General features: G+C 43.7%; 1 protein-coding gene across 1 annotated transcript in view; it reads right to left on the reverse strand.

Moving 5' to 3' along the window:
• CFAP221 (cilia and flagella associated protein 221) overlaps positions 1 to 17,802 on the reverse strand; it is a 663,664-nt gene that overhangs the window by 468,767 nt on the left and 177,095 nt on the right. The window contains exon 7 of the mRNA XM_086957336.1: positions 6,369 to 6,472. Coding sequence (XP_086813462.1) covers positions 6,369 to 6,472 — 104 coding nt within the window. The remainder of the gene's footprint in view (positions 1 to 6,368; positions 6,473 to 17,802) is intronic.

Below are 17,802 nucleotides of genomic sequence, written 5' to 3' on the forward strand. Positions count from 1 at the left end.
CTCTTTGTGTTCCATCACACCATCCATGGGCGCCTTTATGTGGGCCCTTATTAGTGCTTTATGTGAGAGTGTACCTTCATATGTTCTATCCAAGGATGTTGTGTTGCCACTATATTTTGTTCTCTCTTTATGCATAGGTACATTCATGCCTGTTAGCATGTGTGCAAAAACTCCTCTATACTTGTTGGCTTGGCCTCCGTGCATGGGTGCATGATGTGTGTCTGATTATGCGTGTACGTACATGTACTGTTTGTGGGAATAAGTACCCATACATCATGAATGGAGGTCTTCTTGATTATCTTTTGGCTTCTGTGTGTGGGTGAGCTCCTGTATGTTTGCCTCTACAAATAGGTACTTTTCTGTTGATTGGTATTTTTTCACTGGTATACGTATGTATATGTATGCTTATGTGTCCAGGTGCCTGTCTGACTGTGTTTGTTGGTCTTTGTGCAGAGGCATCTCTGGTGATCATCTGCATGTGTGCATAAGGTGCCTGTGGATGTGTTATCACCACCACCAACCCCCTCTCCGTTTGTTCAACTTTCAATCCATGTATGCTTTTATATCGTATTTGTGATTAGATGCACATTGTATGTTGCCATGTGTCTCTGTATGTGTGTTTTTCTGTCAGTAACAGAGTACGTCTTTGTAGGTGTGTGCACGGGTTTTGTCTGCTTGCTGATCTGCATGCACAAATGCCTGTGTGCCCATTTATCAAGGTATGCTTGCAAAGCTATGTGTGCTGATGCAGCTATGTCTAAACCGATGTGCTAAGTGCTCGAGCACCTCATGTGATGTCTTTGATCGTTGCCCCTCAAACCCAGAATGTGTGACATTTTTGGTATGATGACTTGCAGCCCTTCATTCAGTACTGCCTAAAAAGTTGGTAATTGAAGTATTGACAAAATTGATTTTGCAACTCATCCGTTGAGGAAAACAGCAGGCAACACGTGTTTTACACTGGCATTTATCACAGAGCTTTCGCCAGATTGTGAAGGGGCAATCACAAGACATTTGTAGGCATAAACCATTCTTTCTGCATAACAACCTTCACCATCACCCATTAGCGACTACCTTATAAGTGTAAATAGGGAATCCCCTCAGTTATATCACCAAATAGAAATGTGCAAATGATAAATTAACAGTGGAGTTATACAAGAGTTCAATGTGCGCATTTTATCAGTAGTGATAGAAATAAAATAAGACTGCACTTCCGTGTTCATGAACCAACTGTCCAGGGGTGAGGTTGTGAGTGTGATGCTGTTGTAAGTAACTGGGGCGAAGGTTAGGGTCTGCCCAAAGGGCTTGTGCTGAGAAATATATTTTAAGCAGACAAATTGACGCTGGCTCAGTTTGTGTTGTGACCTATATTTTTTTAAATTGTCTGGATTTCAGTCCAGATTTATTTCACAAGAAAGCTCCTTTCTAAGAAAGGAGTTTGCACTGTTAAAATGCGCACTTGTGTGTTCAGTGCGGGGTGGTAGCGCTGCCTCCTGCTAGGGCCTGCTCTTTTGCTGTGAGGAAACAGAAACAGCCCCAATCAGTTCTGCTTGGCTAGGGAGTTGGCACTTGGCCGTCATGTGCCAAACAACATTCTCCTTGGTGCCTGTAAACAGACACACACAAACAGGGAGGCGGCGTGGCTTCATGGCTGGTTGACAACAAGAGGTAGGGACATGCCTGGTTTTGCGGCTAGTTGACGTTTCCTGTACTTGGCTTATGTGGGCGCCAGAGAGCAGCCCATTCAACCCCCTTCAATCCCCCCAAAATACAACTTAACAACAAGCATTCGCATAGCAAATAGGTCTCGCTTTTGGGACCTTATAAGTACGCAGCACAATATCCTTGGTGGAACAACATTAACTGTTGCGTGGCTAAACACTTATAAGGTCCCAAAGGCGAGACCTATTGGCTATGCCAATGCTTGTTTTATATAGTGCTTCCTTACCACACTTTTCTCTTTCTTAGTGTTTTCAATAGCAGTTATTGCTTTTACCCTGTTCGCTGTTATTAAGTTTACAAATCTTGGAATCATGGGATGCTTAGTTAGTCTTCGTTGACTTACATGCCTGCATTGCCTGAATCAAAGTACAAGTGAGGTGAGGACCTGGGTGGACAGAGTGAGTCCCTTCACTAATTTTAGAGAGCGGACTTTGCCCCCCTCAGATTGAGTTGGAAATGTCATTCTTTTTTTATAAGAAACTGGAACTCATGGTGTCCCCTTACTTGTACCCAATCTCTACAACTGGTATATTATAGCCAGGGCCAATGGAATTATACGTAGGAGAGGACCAACTTTTGCAGTAGGTTGACTAAATGATGTGGCAGCAAAAGGAAAATAATGCTGCGCATGTTGTGTTAGCAAAAGCTTATTATTTTTGCTTTTTATCACATGTAAACACTTTTTTTCAAATGTTGTACCTTAATATTACCAGTATTACCAGTTTACCACTCCAAATACAGAAATAAGGAACATAAAGGGGACCAGTCAAACTTTAGGAAGGACCCTCCACTGTGCTGCAATGCGTTTCTGCATTTTTAGTAACTTTAGTTCCGTGTGAACTTAATTTCTTTGTTGTTGTTAAAATCTGCAGTTCATGGGTCATTTGTGAATTGCAGCAAGTCCATAATTAACACGCAAAACGCAGCAGCCTCAAATTCGCATGATTTCCCAGTGTCTTTAAGGTCATCATCTACTATTTGCTGTGCTTTGAAAGTTGATACAATTGAATATGTAATGAAAACGTGCTGTAATATTCACCATTTTGGTCTGTCGTTTTCCAAAATTTTCTTGGGGTGAGAACCCCCCAAACCTCCCTAGTAGCAGTAGGGCTCGCTCGCTGCGCTCGCTCGCTATGCGCCAGATGGGGGCTGGTCTGGCAAAATTTGCCAGGGCTGCTTTCAGTTCCCAGTCCGGCCCTGATGAGGACCTTCTCATTTCACCAGGCGCATGCTAGATGTCACCTTCTCCCCGCCTGGAAAGGCCTTTGCAACTCCCCAGTAATCCGAAGCAGCCAAAAGTGAAAACACATATAGATAGTGAAAGAAACTAGACCTACCACCATTGAATGTCTAAATCATAAAATCTCCAAAAAGCAAGTGACTGCTGGATGTATTTGCCTCTGCAACTTGCTTCCTGCTAGGTTGGACACACCAATACAATTGAAGACCTGAAGCAAGCTCAAAGAAAGGGTGACATGAAATGTGACAAGATCACGAAAATGATTAAAAAAAGGGCTATGCATCAAATAACAGATGTGGAAATCTTGTTCCATGCCCTAAAGGAGACTACAGTGGTCACAATGTTGAGAGTGAGAGAGTGGTCCCAATCAGAGCCCTCAAAGGGACTGGGCGTGCTGCATTAGTCTCCACTGCAAGGTGAAGCAGATAAGGAATGGGTAAGTAAGTAATAAATTTATTGTGCAGTTAATTAAAACCATTACAATGATTGACCCACTATTATAAACAATAAAACCTCAATTTTCTTTATAAAAAAGCTGATAGCCATAGTTAAACAAAAACATGCGTTAAGATTGGGAAGAAAATCCACACCCCCGGCCTCGGTAGTCCATAATCTTGTTTCTTCACTTCGGCCGGCGAATATCAGTGGCAGTCCGTGAGATAAAAGTACCCCCCTTATTAAAATCTTGACTTCAGAACGATGACAGACCGGGATGCGCCGATTTAAAGTGCATAGTGCTACCTCGGCTTCCGTTGGTTTGTGCAAAGTGTGACGTATAGTTAGCCTTTCAATGGTTTCCTTTGAGGTTTGGGTGTGGAGAAAGAAACTTGACATTGTATGCTTGACACACTGTTATGGTTGTGTGCACTTTTTTTATAAGGAATGGGAATACATTAATAGTATGCAAAGTGTGCCTGCACATAGGGATAGGAGAGTTCCAAATCTGGAGCGTCAAAACCCTCATAATAAAATGGCAGTGTACATGTTTCCTTTTCTGGATTGTTTGGCTGACCATGCCAGCCTGATTAGCTGTAAACAGATCTGGAGAAAAAATTATTTGGTGAGTGCCAATGAGTTGTTTATCCGCATCGCTGCTGCGGTTATTTTTGCGCTGTGCGGCTGTTTTCGAATAACCGCGTTACATGACTAGCTCAGCTCGTCATCCGCACACGTCACCCGTGGCTGATGACGAGCTGAGCTCGTCATCAGCATCGAAGGGGTTAAGAACAGATAGAGCAATTTGGGAAGCATTACCATCTTAGTGAATCCTTTGTGGACAGCTAGTAAGAGAGGTAGAGATATCCATTGACTTATCTGCTCGGCTATCTTATGGGCCATTACTATATAATTTTCTTTAATGACAGTATCCATGTTACGGTGTATCCAAACACCCAGGTATTTAAGCAAGTCAGCACACCAGTTTAAAGGCAAATCCAACACAAATCGACCTGCTCCCTCCATGAGTGGGATATCTGTGGGAAATCTGTGACTTACTCCAGTTTATTAATTAAAGACATAGCCCCTACCTGTTTTACTCTCAAAGGATCTAACTTAGACAAAACCTAGGGTTCCTGACAGATAGAGTCATATTGTCTGCATACAAAGATATTAAAATGTGCCAACTCTAGTATCGGATGGTGTGGTCCGAATAGTGCTGCCTCAGTCAATCAGCAGGTGGCTCTAAAGTGAGCTCAAAATAAATTGGGCATAGTGGACTCCTTTGTTGTGCCTCTTGAGATGCCAATGGGGGGGCAATAAACTTCCATTCACTCAAACTCTTGCAGCAGGGAAGATGAACAAGTTTTAATCCAGTCTATGAGGGTGTGAGGCAAACCCATTCTAAGCCAAATAGTTAAAAGGCACTCTCATTCCAAGGAGCCAGATCCCTGAGAAGTACCTAAAAATACAGTGACCACATCCAAATCTGGGTGTAACTCATTCATAAGGGCAAAGAGAGTACGCAAGTTGTGGGCTGTTGACTGGCCCGGGACGAATCAGACAGATGTAGTCGTAGCAAATCCCACACCAATAAGTTCAGTCAATTGGAGATTAACTCTACCTGTACATCTTGTTCTCACAGCTGATTAAGGACAACAGTCAGTAAGATTTGAAATGTTGTTCAGGTTTCCCAGATTTGTGCGACATTACAATTATTGTTTTGTGCAGTGTAGGTGGACGCATGCGCTTCTTGTGTGCCTCTTTGAATAATTCAAGTAAGTGGGCTGCCAATAGCACCACATAAGATTTTTATAACTCAGCGGATAGCCCATCTGAGCCTCGGTTTTTATGTGGAAGGTCTGTGGATTGCAAAAACAACAGTTGATCGACAGAATGCAGAACAATGTCATACATTCACCCCAGTACAGAGATATGGGCCTAAATCCATCGTTTTTTTGCACTCCACACCACCCCAGTTCAGACATGGCCATATGCAAAACAGCCTTGACCCTGTGCCTCATGGGAACAGTCCAGCCCGAACTGCCAAGCCATGTCTTTCCTGGACAGGAATCAAGCATTCTAGGACCGGTTTCTGGCTATCAGCCGTCTTCAGCCAGGATAGCTTGACTTCAGTGGTGTGGAGAGCATGGGACTCACGTCTGAGCATACCCATCCCACTTGGAGTGACAAATGCAAACACAACAGGTCTGTGGATTACCTTCTTTATTTAGTCTAAAGTAAATGACTGCTAGAGGAACTAGAGTTTTCCATCTCCAAGCCAGCCTATAGCTGTGTCATCGAGGTATTCTGCTATGTGGGCCTTAAGCTGGGATCCCCTAGAAGTGTATAACTTAGTTCTAAAGACCTGCAGGATCTTGGAGGTGTCTTGACAGCATGTTCCCTCCTCATCCTATATGTCTGTGACATTAATGGCTGTCCATGGGAGTTTTACGGATGTTGTTGAAGAATACATTTAATTTAACAGTGGCAAAAAAGAATGGTTACAAACGTTTCTTTACCTATTAATGGGATGGGCGAAGGAGACCAATTGGGTACATGACACCCATGTAAACTGAGTTTATTTTTATTATAATATACGAACACTTCAAAGAGACATTACTGCATGAAACGATAAAATAAATCTTTATTTGGATAAAAATATCCACAAAAGAATAGCACATAAAATTTACAAATGAAACAATCAAATCTCTCTAAAGGTTTTAATATCTAGAGAGAATCTGGAATCAATAGTTTCATCTATTTGGCGGGGGAGGCTTTGGCAAAGGTACTAAAAGAACAGTATTTGACTTTTCCATTCCAGCCTTGAAACCTGCAAACAGCATTAAATGATGCATGTAGCATAATAAACCTTAAGACAAACAGTTAGATCACAAGTAACAAAATAGAACTTTAAAATAATAGCTAGGAAGAAATGAAAAATGTTTCATAGAAGCAAGAGCTACTGTACCTGAAGTTGGTTCAACAGTAAAGGCTTGATGAGGTTGAATGAAAGTGATGCAGAATTCAAAATCTATTGGACAGCTGCACTGTAAAGGGATGACATATTTCTTACTGAGGAAAGCAAAAAGAAAAAAAGCACACATTCTTTACTTCATACTACTGTTTAAAAAAGGAATTACATACAGTTGTAAACAAAATAGCTGTATCCAGCAGGCTGGGCTATGCTGATAGGCAGCATCTGCAACAAGGGGGAAAAGTGGTTTACACTGCTACAAATGCGCATGATGGTTTGGCCACGCGTCTTAGGATGTCCAACCGTCATGTGCACTTAGATCTCTCCAACCTAGGCTTTGCTGCACAGCCGGGTGGAGGACAATCAGAGGCCCCTGGGCTCTAACAAAGCATTAAACCAGCCCACTCAGCCCAATCACGGCCCTGCTCTCATGCATTATCAGCATGCCAACAACACCACGATTGGCATAGAGGACTGGAAGTCTTGCATGGACTGCCGGGAATCGAGAGGAGAGGTGCAGAAGAGCACTGAGGCGGCGGCTGGCAGGTAATTGCGTTTTAATTTATTACATTTTTTATTCACTTCCCCCCCCACCCCCCGTGCTGCCCCACGCTTCTTCCTGCGCTACTCACCACTTTTATGTCACAGCAGCTGCCACTGATGAATTGTGCTAACAAAACTGCAAATAAGGTGAAATTATTAAAAAAAGATACAAAGTATGGACAGAGTGGAATGTGTAACATTGAGTTCAGTGAATTTAAGGAAGAAATACGTATGGCCCCCTACTTACAACCTTTTGATACAAGATGCAGTCAGTAATACTGAGGAATGCACGTTATTATGGACTGTGTGCTGTGCTAATGCAAAAAAACGCTTGGCTTGGAGGTCACAATTGCTTAAGCGTCTAAAGCTCTTGGACCAGCAAAGGCCAAATAAACTGTAATGGAGAAGGAAGCATTAGTGTGTTTGGTTAGGTATAAATGACTTTAGGCAGTATGCATTGGGTACCATGTTTATGGCAAGAACAGATCATAGGCCTCTTGTGGATCTTTTTACCACCAATGGTACAGATAAAGGGATTCTCTGCATTGCTAAGAAGCACAACCTGGTGATGGAGCATGTACCAGGGGGTTAAAATATTACTGTGACTCAGTTAATCTCAGTTACCCCTAGTTAAGGACAAGTGGGGTGAATCTTAGAAGGGATGCATAGTGGCTGAAATTAGTGTGATAAACTGAAGTGTGTCTGTTTAGAAGAGTAGGTACAGTCATTTTTGGCTGATAAATGTTTGGGCAAGGTCAATGCGTATGTTTGTGGAAACAGAGTGGCAGTGAAGAAGAGCAGAGCTACAAGAATGTTGGTAAGGAATTGACATGACAAGATGGCATTTCTTCAGGAGAGAGTTGGTGGCGGTGTCGAAGGTGCTAAGGAAAAGGATATTGGGCATGTGCATGAGGGCCACATAGGCATGAGTGCGATGAATGGTTAGGGCTGACATTAGAGGGCCACGTCTAGACAACTACTTTGAGACAATGCTGAGACTGTGTATTAGATGTGCCTAGAATGACAAGACTCAGAAGACCCCTACTTATCCTTCTTAAGATGTGGAAAGGCTGAGAGGTAGAAAATAATAGCCATGCATATAACTGGTCCTTAATTTAACAAGGGACAGGAGCAATGACTGCATTGGGTGCAATTGATTATTTTTCATGTTTCCTTGAGACAACATTTTTGTTACATGTAAATACAAGGGTTGTCATAGAATTCTTGGAAGAAATATTTGCGAGAGGGAGTTTCAATGGAAATTGTTACTGATAATGGAGTGCAGCTGGCATCACAAGACTTAAAGATTTAGGAAGACACTAAGGTGCATCATTCGAAACTTTTGATCTATTATTTCCCAAAGTGGTGGTTTGGTTGAGCGTTGGAATAGAGGGGATGAAGTTGGCATTGAGTGGGAGAAAAAAAAATGAAGGAAAACAGTAAGGACATTTGTGTTTGGGCCTGGACCCAAACATTTGTCAAAAAGATGGTCAAAAAGGACTGCCCTAATTCTCAGGCTCTGTGCTTGTGGTAAGAATTGAAAAGTATGTAATTGCGTTATCTGATAGCAATGTCTGAAGTATTTGGAATGCAAAGTAGGTGGAGTGTGTTTCTGATGTAGTGTTAGGCGGTAGTCAAGGGCTAGGAGGAATGGAGCATGCCTGCATTCAAGGGAAGAAGACAAGCAATGCACAGGAAAAATGGATTAAAGTTACTAAACTGGTTAGCCGACTATGGGCCAGACATACAATATTTGGATATTTGCTAAGCTAATGGTTAGCAAATGTAAAAAGACCATATCTGAGAGAATGATTCCCTCCCCCCCCCCCACCCCCCCCAAAAAAAAAAGCTTACTGTGCAGGCTCTAGGTCTACTGCATGTTTTGGATTCTGGAACTTACCTAGGAGAGGTTACTACAGCAGGTGAGGTGTCACACAGTATTTCAATCAGATTTTTCCATACTTTATTAAATGCTATGATATTAAGATGAAATTTGCACATCAACTTTCCCATCACAGCTCAGCATCTGAACAACACAAAACTATATTATTTTCAAGACTATGCAGTTTGCTCAGGTTATAGGGTGCACAGGTGGTACATATGCTCGTATATGACCACCTGTTGCAACAGAGTTTTTGTACCACAATCTTAAACATTGTATTGCATTGTAATTCCATTTATATAGCGCTTACTACCCCTGACGAGGCGTCAAAGCGCTTTTTCAGTGAGTAGCACGCTACTACGGAACCCAAGAAGAATTCGTGTTGAATTAGTATAGTGAAATATGAAAGTAATTTGAGTGTTGGATAGGTTAGTCAGTTATTTAGATTCAGAAGGATAGCAAAGGGATAGAAGAGGGAAAAAGGTTTGCATTTATATAGCGCTTGTTACCCCTGATGGGGTTTTTGAAGCGCTTTATTTATCGAGTAGCACGCTAATCCGGAACCCAAGAAAGATTATTTTTGAATCAGTTAAGTGAAATATGAAGGTAATTTGAGTAGTGGTTAGGTTAGTCCGTTATTTGGATTCAGAAGGATAGCGGGGGGATAGAAGAGGGAAAAAGGTTTGCATTTAAATAGAGCTTGTTTCCCCTGATGGAGTGTTGAAGCGCATTTTATGGCGTGTAGCTGCTACTCTGGAACTCATAAAGGATTAGTGGTGAATTAGTATAGTGAAATATGAAAGTAATTTGAGTGGTGGATATTAGTCAGTTATTTGGATTGAGAAGGATAGCAGAGGGATAGAAAAGGAGAAAAAGGTTTGCATTTATTTGGCCCTTGTTACCCCTAATGGGGTGTTGAAGCACTTTCTTGGTGAGTAGCAAGCTACTCCGGAACCCATAAGGGTTAGTGGTGACATCATCACTCACTGAATATTCAGGTTATTTGCAATGCACAGTGCATGATTACCTCCCTTTTGGAACTTTATCCTGGGAGGATACAACTCTTAAAGGGTTAGAGACTGTGGCCTCTACAATAAGGACAAGGGGCTCTTAACCTGGGGTCCGCAACAACTCCCCAGGGGGTCTTCGACTGCTTAGAAAATTAAATAATGTTAACAGGATTAATAAAGTATATATGAAAAAAGAAGCAACATGTCAAATTGAACATTTTAAAACTTTCCGTAAATGTGATGGTTTTAGAAATTGGAGGCTAAAAATGTAACCGGTATCCTCAGATTGATTCATGAGAGCAGAGCTAGTGATTAAAACAGAACATAGCAATGACGATGAGTGGCCTTAAATCAATATAGAAATGCTCCAACCGCCCCATTGAAATTAAAATTGTCTTTTTTTTATATTTCTTTGTGAAGTAAATAAAATATATCATCATTTGTGTATTTATTTGATGAAAGCTTGTTTCTGTAATTGTAATTGTGTATGTTGTTTTTAAGTTCAATTAATCAAAACTGCTTAGGCCAGGGTCCCCAGATTGCAATAATGACCCAGTTGAAGGGTGGGGGAGGGTTACATTTAATATTTCAGTGGGGGTCCCCTGATTTCAGTAATGATTAGGTAGGGGTCCATAGAAATCAAAAAGTTAAGACCCACTATTTTGACTGGCTCATTTGAGGTAATAACATTCAGTTGTGTCTTTATTACACCTATGTAAAGTAACTCAAGACTAAGCATAATATGCAACTGTTTTGGGTGACAGTGCATATTTCATACCTCCTTGCTAAAGACTCCTTTTCTGAATCCTGTTACAACAAGGGCTGGAAGGTACGAGTAGTGGCTGCTACTTAAAGGCGGGGGGGTGCGGGTCGAGGGGTGAGGGGAGATGGGGGACCGGGGAAGGGAATGAAAATAAAAAATAAAAACACTTAACTGTGTACCGCCGCCGTCTCTCGGTCCTCTTGGCCCGCTTCCAGCACTCTGGAAAGCACCCAGGCTTCCAGACTTCCCTAGCTAACCATGACACTGCTGATAACAGCATCGTGATTGGTATGAGCGCCATGGTTCGGCGCTCAGAGAGGGAGTAGAAGCCTGGGTATGTTCTCCACCCAGGCAGTAATGCAGCCTGGGTGGAGAACATGCTAAGTGCGCAAGACTGTTTGGCCAGCCCAAGACGGCCAGCCAAACATTCATGCGCACATAGGAGAGTGCCACCACTCCTCCACCTGTTCCTCTGACACAGGCCAGCCCGGCCCCATACCAGCTGAGCAAGGATGGAAAAATAAAATGATAATAACAATGCAATATTATTTTATTTTTAGTTTTTCACCTGCTCACAGAGCAGTGGGGCGACGTTGCCGCCCAGGGAAGGGACAACTTAGCACGAAGGCGTAAGAGGGCGGAGGTTTAATAAAGATATGGCCTGTGGAAAGGTAGAATCAGATGACTTCACAAACAGTGGGAGCACTGCAATAAATCTGAGAGGTCTTATAAAATATTTACCTGTGGTTCTGTGCTTCATAACATAGCTCCTAAAAAGTCCTTCCAATGGACAATAACAACGATAATTCAGATGTTAAGACAGACTATCGTTCTTCCACTAGACATGATACAGCAAAAGCAGCTGTAGGAAGATTACGCAGATCGCACATATCAAATAATTATATCGAAGGTACGTTTTTGATAACATCATTATTGTTTAATGCAAATACACATAAGCTCTACTTGGTGAAGTGACAAATGTTTATTTTTCCATTCATTCAAAGATACAACCATGAAGATTTACATCTCTGTTCCAATCCGAAAATATTTTTTCAACCACAGAAATTTCAGAAAAAGAATAACAATGTTTTTCATTTTAATGATTTCTCTTGTCGCTTGGTACTGTGTTTCTGTCAGACAACTACCCTGCTCCTGCACCTTCACCATCTGCAATTCTACTTTTTCTGGCATGTACTGGATCAATGTCTGGCACCGATACACCAGTGATGTCTGATGCCTCCTCACATTGTTAGGGTGTTTGTTCTTGCTACAGAGCACATGCTTGTAAAGTCTGCAGGACTTCTACGGCTGGTGTCACTTGTAGAAGACGTTTTGCAACTTTTTTTACTATGATGAGACAATTCTTTCTGTATATTAACTGCTCTTCTAGAAATGACACTAGTTATAATGATCACCTTCTCCAGTGGCGGCTCGCAGAGGGAGTGTTGCTGGGTGGTGGGTGCAGGGGGGTAGTGGACTCAGACATACAACAGGCAGGAGTAAAGTAAGTAACTAAATAAATAAAACTATTTACCTTGAGCTCGCTGCATGGCCAACTCGCCAATTTATTGACTGGGCTTCGCAGGCTATGCTGGTCTTTTCATTCTTTTTGTGTGGCTGCTCAGATGGTGATTATCACTAGCTATGACTATCTTCTTCCGATTTGGTTGGAGTATGTGTGGGTGCATGAGTGTTGTCATTTCCCTGTTACAGTGCTGCAAGTTGTTGATCTACTCGCTGAAGGTAGAGAAAGGTGTGGATATGCAGAATGAAGAAAGGCTATTTACAGGGGTGGCTCTGTGCTTGGGAATAGGCAACTAGACAGAGAATCAGTTTCTGCTTCATTAAGAGTGTCAAGCTGGGCTACTACCTGAGACAGTATGAGAGTGTTGTTCTTGAGAAGGGTTAGGTGGAGGCAGATTTAGCTTGAGTGTATGGACTCCATTTGTTTGAATGGTTGTTCAATTACTGTGTGTTTTCTTTTGAAAGATAGGGTTCATTGTTCTTTTGGTTATTACTAAAGGAGAGAGCTGTGTTGTATCTTGTGTCTGTCACTTGATCACATCGACAAAATCAGTGTTGCAACTTAAGATAAGTGGATGCAGCTAAAGGCCTCTGGAAACGGGCAGTGTAGGAGAGTAGGAACTGCTTCTTATAGTTACTACCACTCTTTGCTGATGTTTCACTGTTTTAGACTTAGTCTGGCTGGGATCCTCCTATTCAGGACCCCAGCCTAACTGCTTTCTCCCTAAACTGATTGTATGTACTTTAGGTACACTCCAGATTGGATCCTGTGGTACCCTTATAAGTCCCTAGTATATGGTATACTATGTACTTAGGACATAGGTACCCCAGAGGCCTCCCAGGGGCTGCAGCATGTATTATGCCAACCCTAAAAGGCCACTCAAATTGACACCACAGGTCTGCTACTGCAACCTGTGTAAGGTGGTGAATGCACCCCTTACTTAAATATAGGTTCACTATATCTACCTTATCACTGCACATATAAACCTATCAGTCACCCCTATGGCAGGCCTTAACAATCCTGAAAGCAGGTTGCCTAGTTTTATGTGAGAGGGTGCCCATGCATGAGCAGGGCCCCTCTGCAGCCTTCAGAATTTATTCTCCGGGGTTGTTCTGTAATGCAGCCATACCATATACTCTTAAGTGCATTATAACCTTGCTATAAATGCTAACTTTAATACTGCAGCGGTTTGGTGTCACACACCTTAGAATCATACCTTCACACCAGTAACTGGTGTGGGAGGTATGAATCCACCCTCCTAGAGGGAGAAATATGACGGCACCAGTAAACCTGGTAACAGCTTTCTCGACCCGGGCATCACAAGATGGATGCTGCCAGCCACAGACAGGAGTCAGCCCGATGTAACTCCGGCAGGGGAGGCTGGACTATAGGTTTCCTGTAACAGGGAGGTGTAACCACCTCCCAGACAGCCTTTAGTGTATTGGGGCTGGGTGAGTGCACTCCAAGAGTGCTTTGATGTCTGCATGGCGGCACATTGGTGTGCCTGTGCATAGTTCAGCTCAAACCGGTTGCAGGGGCTATCGGCCCATGCTCTAGTGTGAAACTGGACAAAGGACATGGGTGTATCCACCCCTCTGTCCTAATCCTCCCATAGGTGGGTCCCCAGAGTTTGTCCCACCCTTATTTGGGTGTAAAGTAGGAACCCCCAGCTGCAGGACTTTAGATTTACCTGGACTAAACTCTGCTACAGAAACCAAGTACTTCGAAGATCTACACTGCGCTAGATGACTGAAGAATCTCCCTTGGAGTAAAGAAGTTACTCCCCTGCTAAGCAGGCACCAAAGACGCATCGGATCAGTTTGCAACTCCAAAGATCCTGAGGTCTCTGAAGACTTTTGAAATACAGGAGGTGTGTTTTCAAGCATCCCCGAGGTCGACTAGTGTGCTCAGCAAACCTGAGACCCGTATCCCTTGTGGGGACCGTGTAACCTGAACGCCTGGGCAACATGCCCACTTGCACAAACATCTGGTTTCTGGCAACCCCTAAAGCTGTGCTTTTGGCTCCTTGTAGTCCAGACCCCGAGCAGTAATTCCACTGAAGATTACCGGCCTACACTCCACAAGTGTTCCGTGGGCTGGTGTTTTGTGATTCCTCTCGAGGTCCCTTTGCGATCCCTGGTCCGTCAAAGTGTGGGTCCCTGAGAAGGGCACTTTAATTTTCAATGGGCTTTTCTGGTTGCTCCAGATGCGCTCTAATTCTCCATCATTCGGGGAGTCCCCAGGACCTTGCTGGTCCTCACCGAAGCATCTTTTCTCTGACCGCGTGGGTTGCAGTTGCCAAGGCTTGTTGGGGTTTACTGACCCCCAACACTCGACATCCTTTGTGGGACAGCGCACCTGTGGACTTTGGTCATCATCGACGTCTCCTGGTCGCCGTGGCTGCAGAGTCAAGCTTCACCTCTTCTCACCTGAAACACCCGACATCGGTGGGCATTTGTCTACCGAGCCCCTGGTCACTGGCAAGTGACCCAGACTCTGTCTCCTCTCCTTTCAGGTTCTTCTCAGCTTTGATCCAGGCTTGGATCACACCGGACACTATTCCTCTTCAAGGCAGAAGCACCTTGCAGCATCTCGCCATTGAAAACAACAAAGATTCCCAACACCTATGCACCCAGCTTCCCTGGGTTCGGTAACACGAGTACTCAGGTGCTCCCATGGGTGCTGGCCTTAGAACCTTCTAAATCTTAAAGGGTTTGCTCAAAGTCCTCTCCTAAGAGTCCTTCATCTTTAAAATTCCAACTGCGACTTTCCCATAGGATTGTACCGAGCTCGCCGCTGTGTTCACACAGCACGCCTCCCAGTTGGGTCCCCTGTGTCACTACCCTGGGTGGTTCCTTGGAGTCCCAGCGATTCTACGTGCTCTAGGCACTGTGTCTAGTCAAGTCTTGGTTGTTATACCACTTTCTTAGTATATGGTTCGGTCTCCCCCTGCAGCCCGCTGTGCATTGTGCTATTTACTGTTATATTGTGTGCCTTGTTCTCTAATCTCATAAAGAGGTTAGTAGAGAGTGTTGGTAATAAATACATACATTTTATATATACCTGGTGTGGTTCTCCTTTCGTTTGGTCATTCAGGAGGTTATAGACTGGTAAAACAAGCTGCTTTACATTCCTTCGATACTTAGCCTGAAGGCTGCTCTCCATTGCTGCCACTAGGATAGCTTTAAATAAAGGATGTCTTTAACCTAATCATCAACAAGGGTTGTTTGGACTGGTACAAGGTGCCTACTATAACTAGTGTTCAGCATATACCAGGCCAACTTCTCACATTGGTGTGCAGCGGTTGGGATTCAAGCTTGCTATTGTTTTACCAGATAATCTCATTGATAGACTAACTGAAAACCACTAAAGGTACTTAGGTACATATAAATCAAGTCTAGAATAAAGTAAGTTCTTCTGAACTTAGAGTTGGGTTAGTCAAGGGTCTAGCACACCCTTTCTCCAACTCAAGAGAGTTTAGTAGTTCTCACTAGGTTAGGTAGGTGCCTACGCCACATAACACTAGTATGTCTTCTAGGGCAGAAGCCAGTGGCTCCTTGCTTGCTAAGTATGACCATCTCTCATTTCAGGAATTGAGAAACACGTGTGCATCTAGAAGGGTGAAGACAGTAAAAAACCCAAAAACCCAGTGCCTCATAGAGGCTTTACTTTTAGATGACCTCAGAAAGACCCCAGGGTCTGATGAGGAAGGCAGGTTGGGTGGGCCAGTAGAAGAGGACAGGCCAGGAAGTAAAAACATCCAGGACCTAGACTCTGAAGCTGTCTAGGAGGATCATGATGATTCAAACCTGGACAATCCAATTCTTCCTGGGGATGGAGATGGACCAATGGGTCCTCTCTTCACTCCACCAGGAAGAGTTAGCAGTAAGCCAAGAAGATCTAGATCTCATTCTCAGGAGTCTAATCATTCTGGTGTATCTGTAGGGACCTCTGTTTCTCATAGGACATCTGCTTCTCACAGAAGGGAGTCCTCTTATGATCGAAAGTGCCACCTGCTTGACTTTGAGAGAGCTAAGCTCAGAATCAAGAGAGAGCAATTGGCCTTAAACAGGGAATCCCTGGGGCTTCAGAAAGCTCCTAAAAAGTTGGGGCTAGAGCCCCATGGTGTCAGCAACAGTGTCCCTAGAGGTAGAGAACGGACTCATGGCCATAGGAACCTGAACAAGATTGTCCCTCCCTATCAGAGTGGGGATGACATTCACAAATGGATAGCTGCACTTGAGAGGGACTGTAAAGTACAGAGGTTCCTCAGGAGCAGTGGGCAGGAATCTTGTTGCTCTCCTTTGCAGACAAAGGTAGGGACAAGCTTCTCACTGTTAAAAAAGAGGATGCTGATAATTACAAAGTCTTGAAGAGTGCTCTGATTGATGGGTTTGGCTTAACCACTGAGCAATACAGGATTAAGTTCAGAGATACCCAAAAGGCACAGACGCAAGACTGGATTGACTTTGTAGATTGTGCTACTAAGGCTCTGGAAGACTGGTTACTTGGCAGTAAAGTGTGGGATTTTAAAGGATTATACAATTTAATTATGAGGGCGCAGATCGTTAATAGTCAAAATCAGTTGTTGCATTAGTACCTGGTGGACTCTGATCTAACCTCTCCCCAAGAATTGGGTCAGAAGGCAGACAAATGGGTCAGAACCAGGGTGAGGCAGAAGGTTCAGAAACAAGATGGTGACTCCAAGGAGCAAGATTCAAAACCCTCAGATAAGGGTGGGGAAAAGGGTAAAGACCAGAAGTCTTCTCAAGGGCCCCAAAAATCTTCTACTGGTGGGGAGTCACAATCTAACAAGGGAAAGGCAAGAAGAAACCATGGTGTCAAATCTGTAAACAGAAGGCCCATTGGACAAGTGACTGTTACAAGTCCAAGGACTCAACTCCAACTACCACTGCCCCTAAGGCACATGTTCCACCCCAGTACAGCTCCAAGTGGTGGTACTCAGAATAAGGGTTAACCCTGGGATCTGAGATGGACTCTGGCCTGGTCGGAGTTCCCACTCAGGCTGTACTGATCTGTGATGGAGGCATGGATTTGGCCTCCTTATTTGTCAGTCCCAGTATTCTGGGCTAATACAGACAGCAGCCTTTGATTAATGCAAAAGAGGCCTTGGCATTCAGGGACACAGGAGCAAGTGTCACAATGGTGACAAAACATCTTGTGGCTCCTGAGCAAATCATACTTGGTGAGATGTACCAAGTGACCAATGCTAGCAATGTCAGGACAGACCATTCCTTGGCAGTTGTTAATTTCACCTGGTGAGGGGTAACTGGCCCTAGAAAAGGTTGTGATAAGTTCAGACCTCCCTTTTGAATGCTTGCTGGGCTATGATTGGGAAACTTCAGCTTGGGCTGAAGTGGAGCTCAGGACTCATGCATAAATGTTCGGCATCCCTGCAGATGTGTTTACTATGACCAGGTCACAGGAAAAAATGCTTTCCACTGAAAAGGTCTTGGATCCTGTAAAAATGGACCAGGCCCTTTCCAAGAAAAAGAGCAGCAGGGGTAAGGCAGTGTCTTCTCCCTAACTCAGCAGATCAGTCTCTTGAGGGAGATGATCTCAGTCCTGAAGAAGGAACTGTCCGTAGAAGCTTGAGCCTGATCAGGTTGGGTTCTTGGGGACAGGGGGCCCTTCCAGGGCAGATCTGAGCCAGGACCAGCTGAACTGCCCTTCTCTTGAACCCC

Source organism: Lissotriton vulgaris, chromosome 2_1 (genome assembly GCF_964263255.1).
Source record: "Lissotriton vulgaris chromosome 2_1, aLisVul1.2, whole genome shotgun sequence".
NCBI classification, from domain to species: domain Eukaryota; kingdom Metazoa; phylum Chordata; class Amphibia; order Caudata; family Salamandridae; genus Lissotriton; species Lissotriton vulgaris.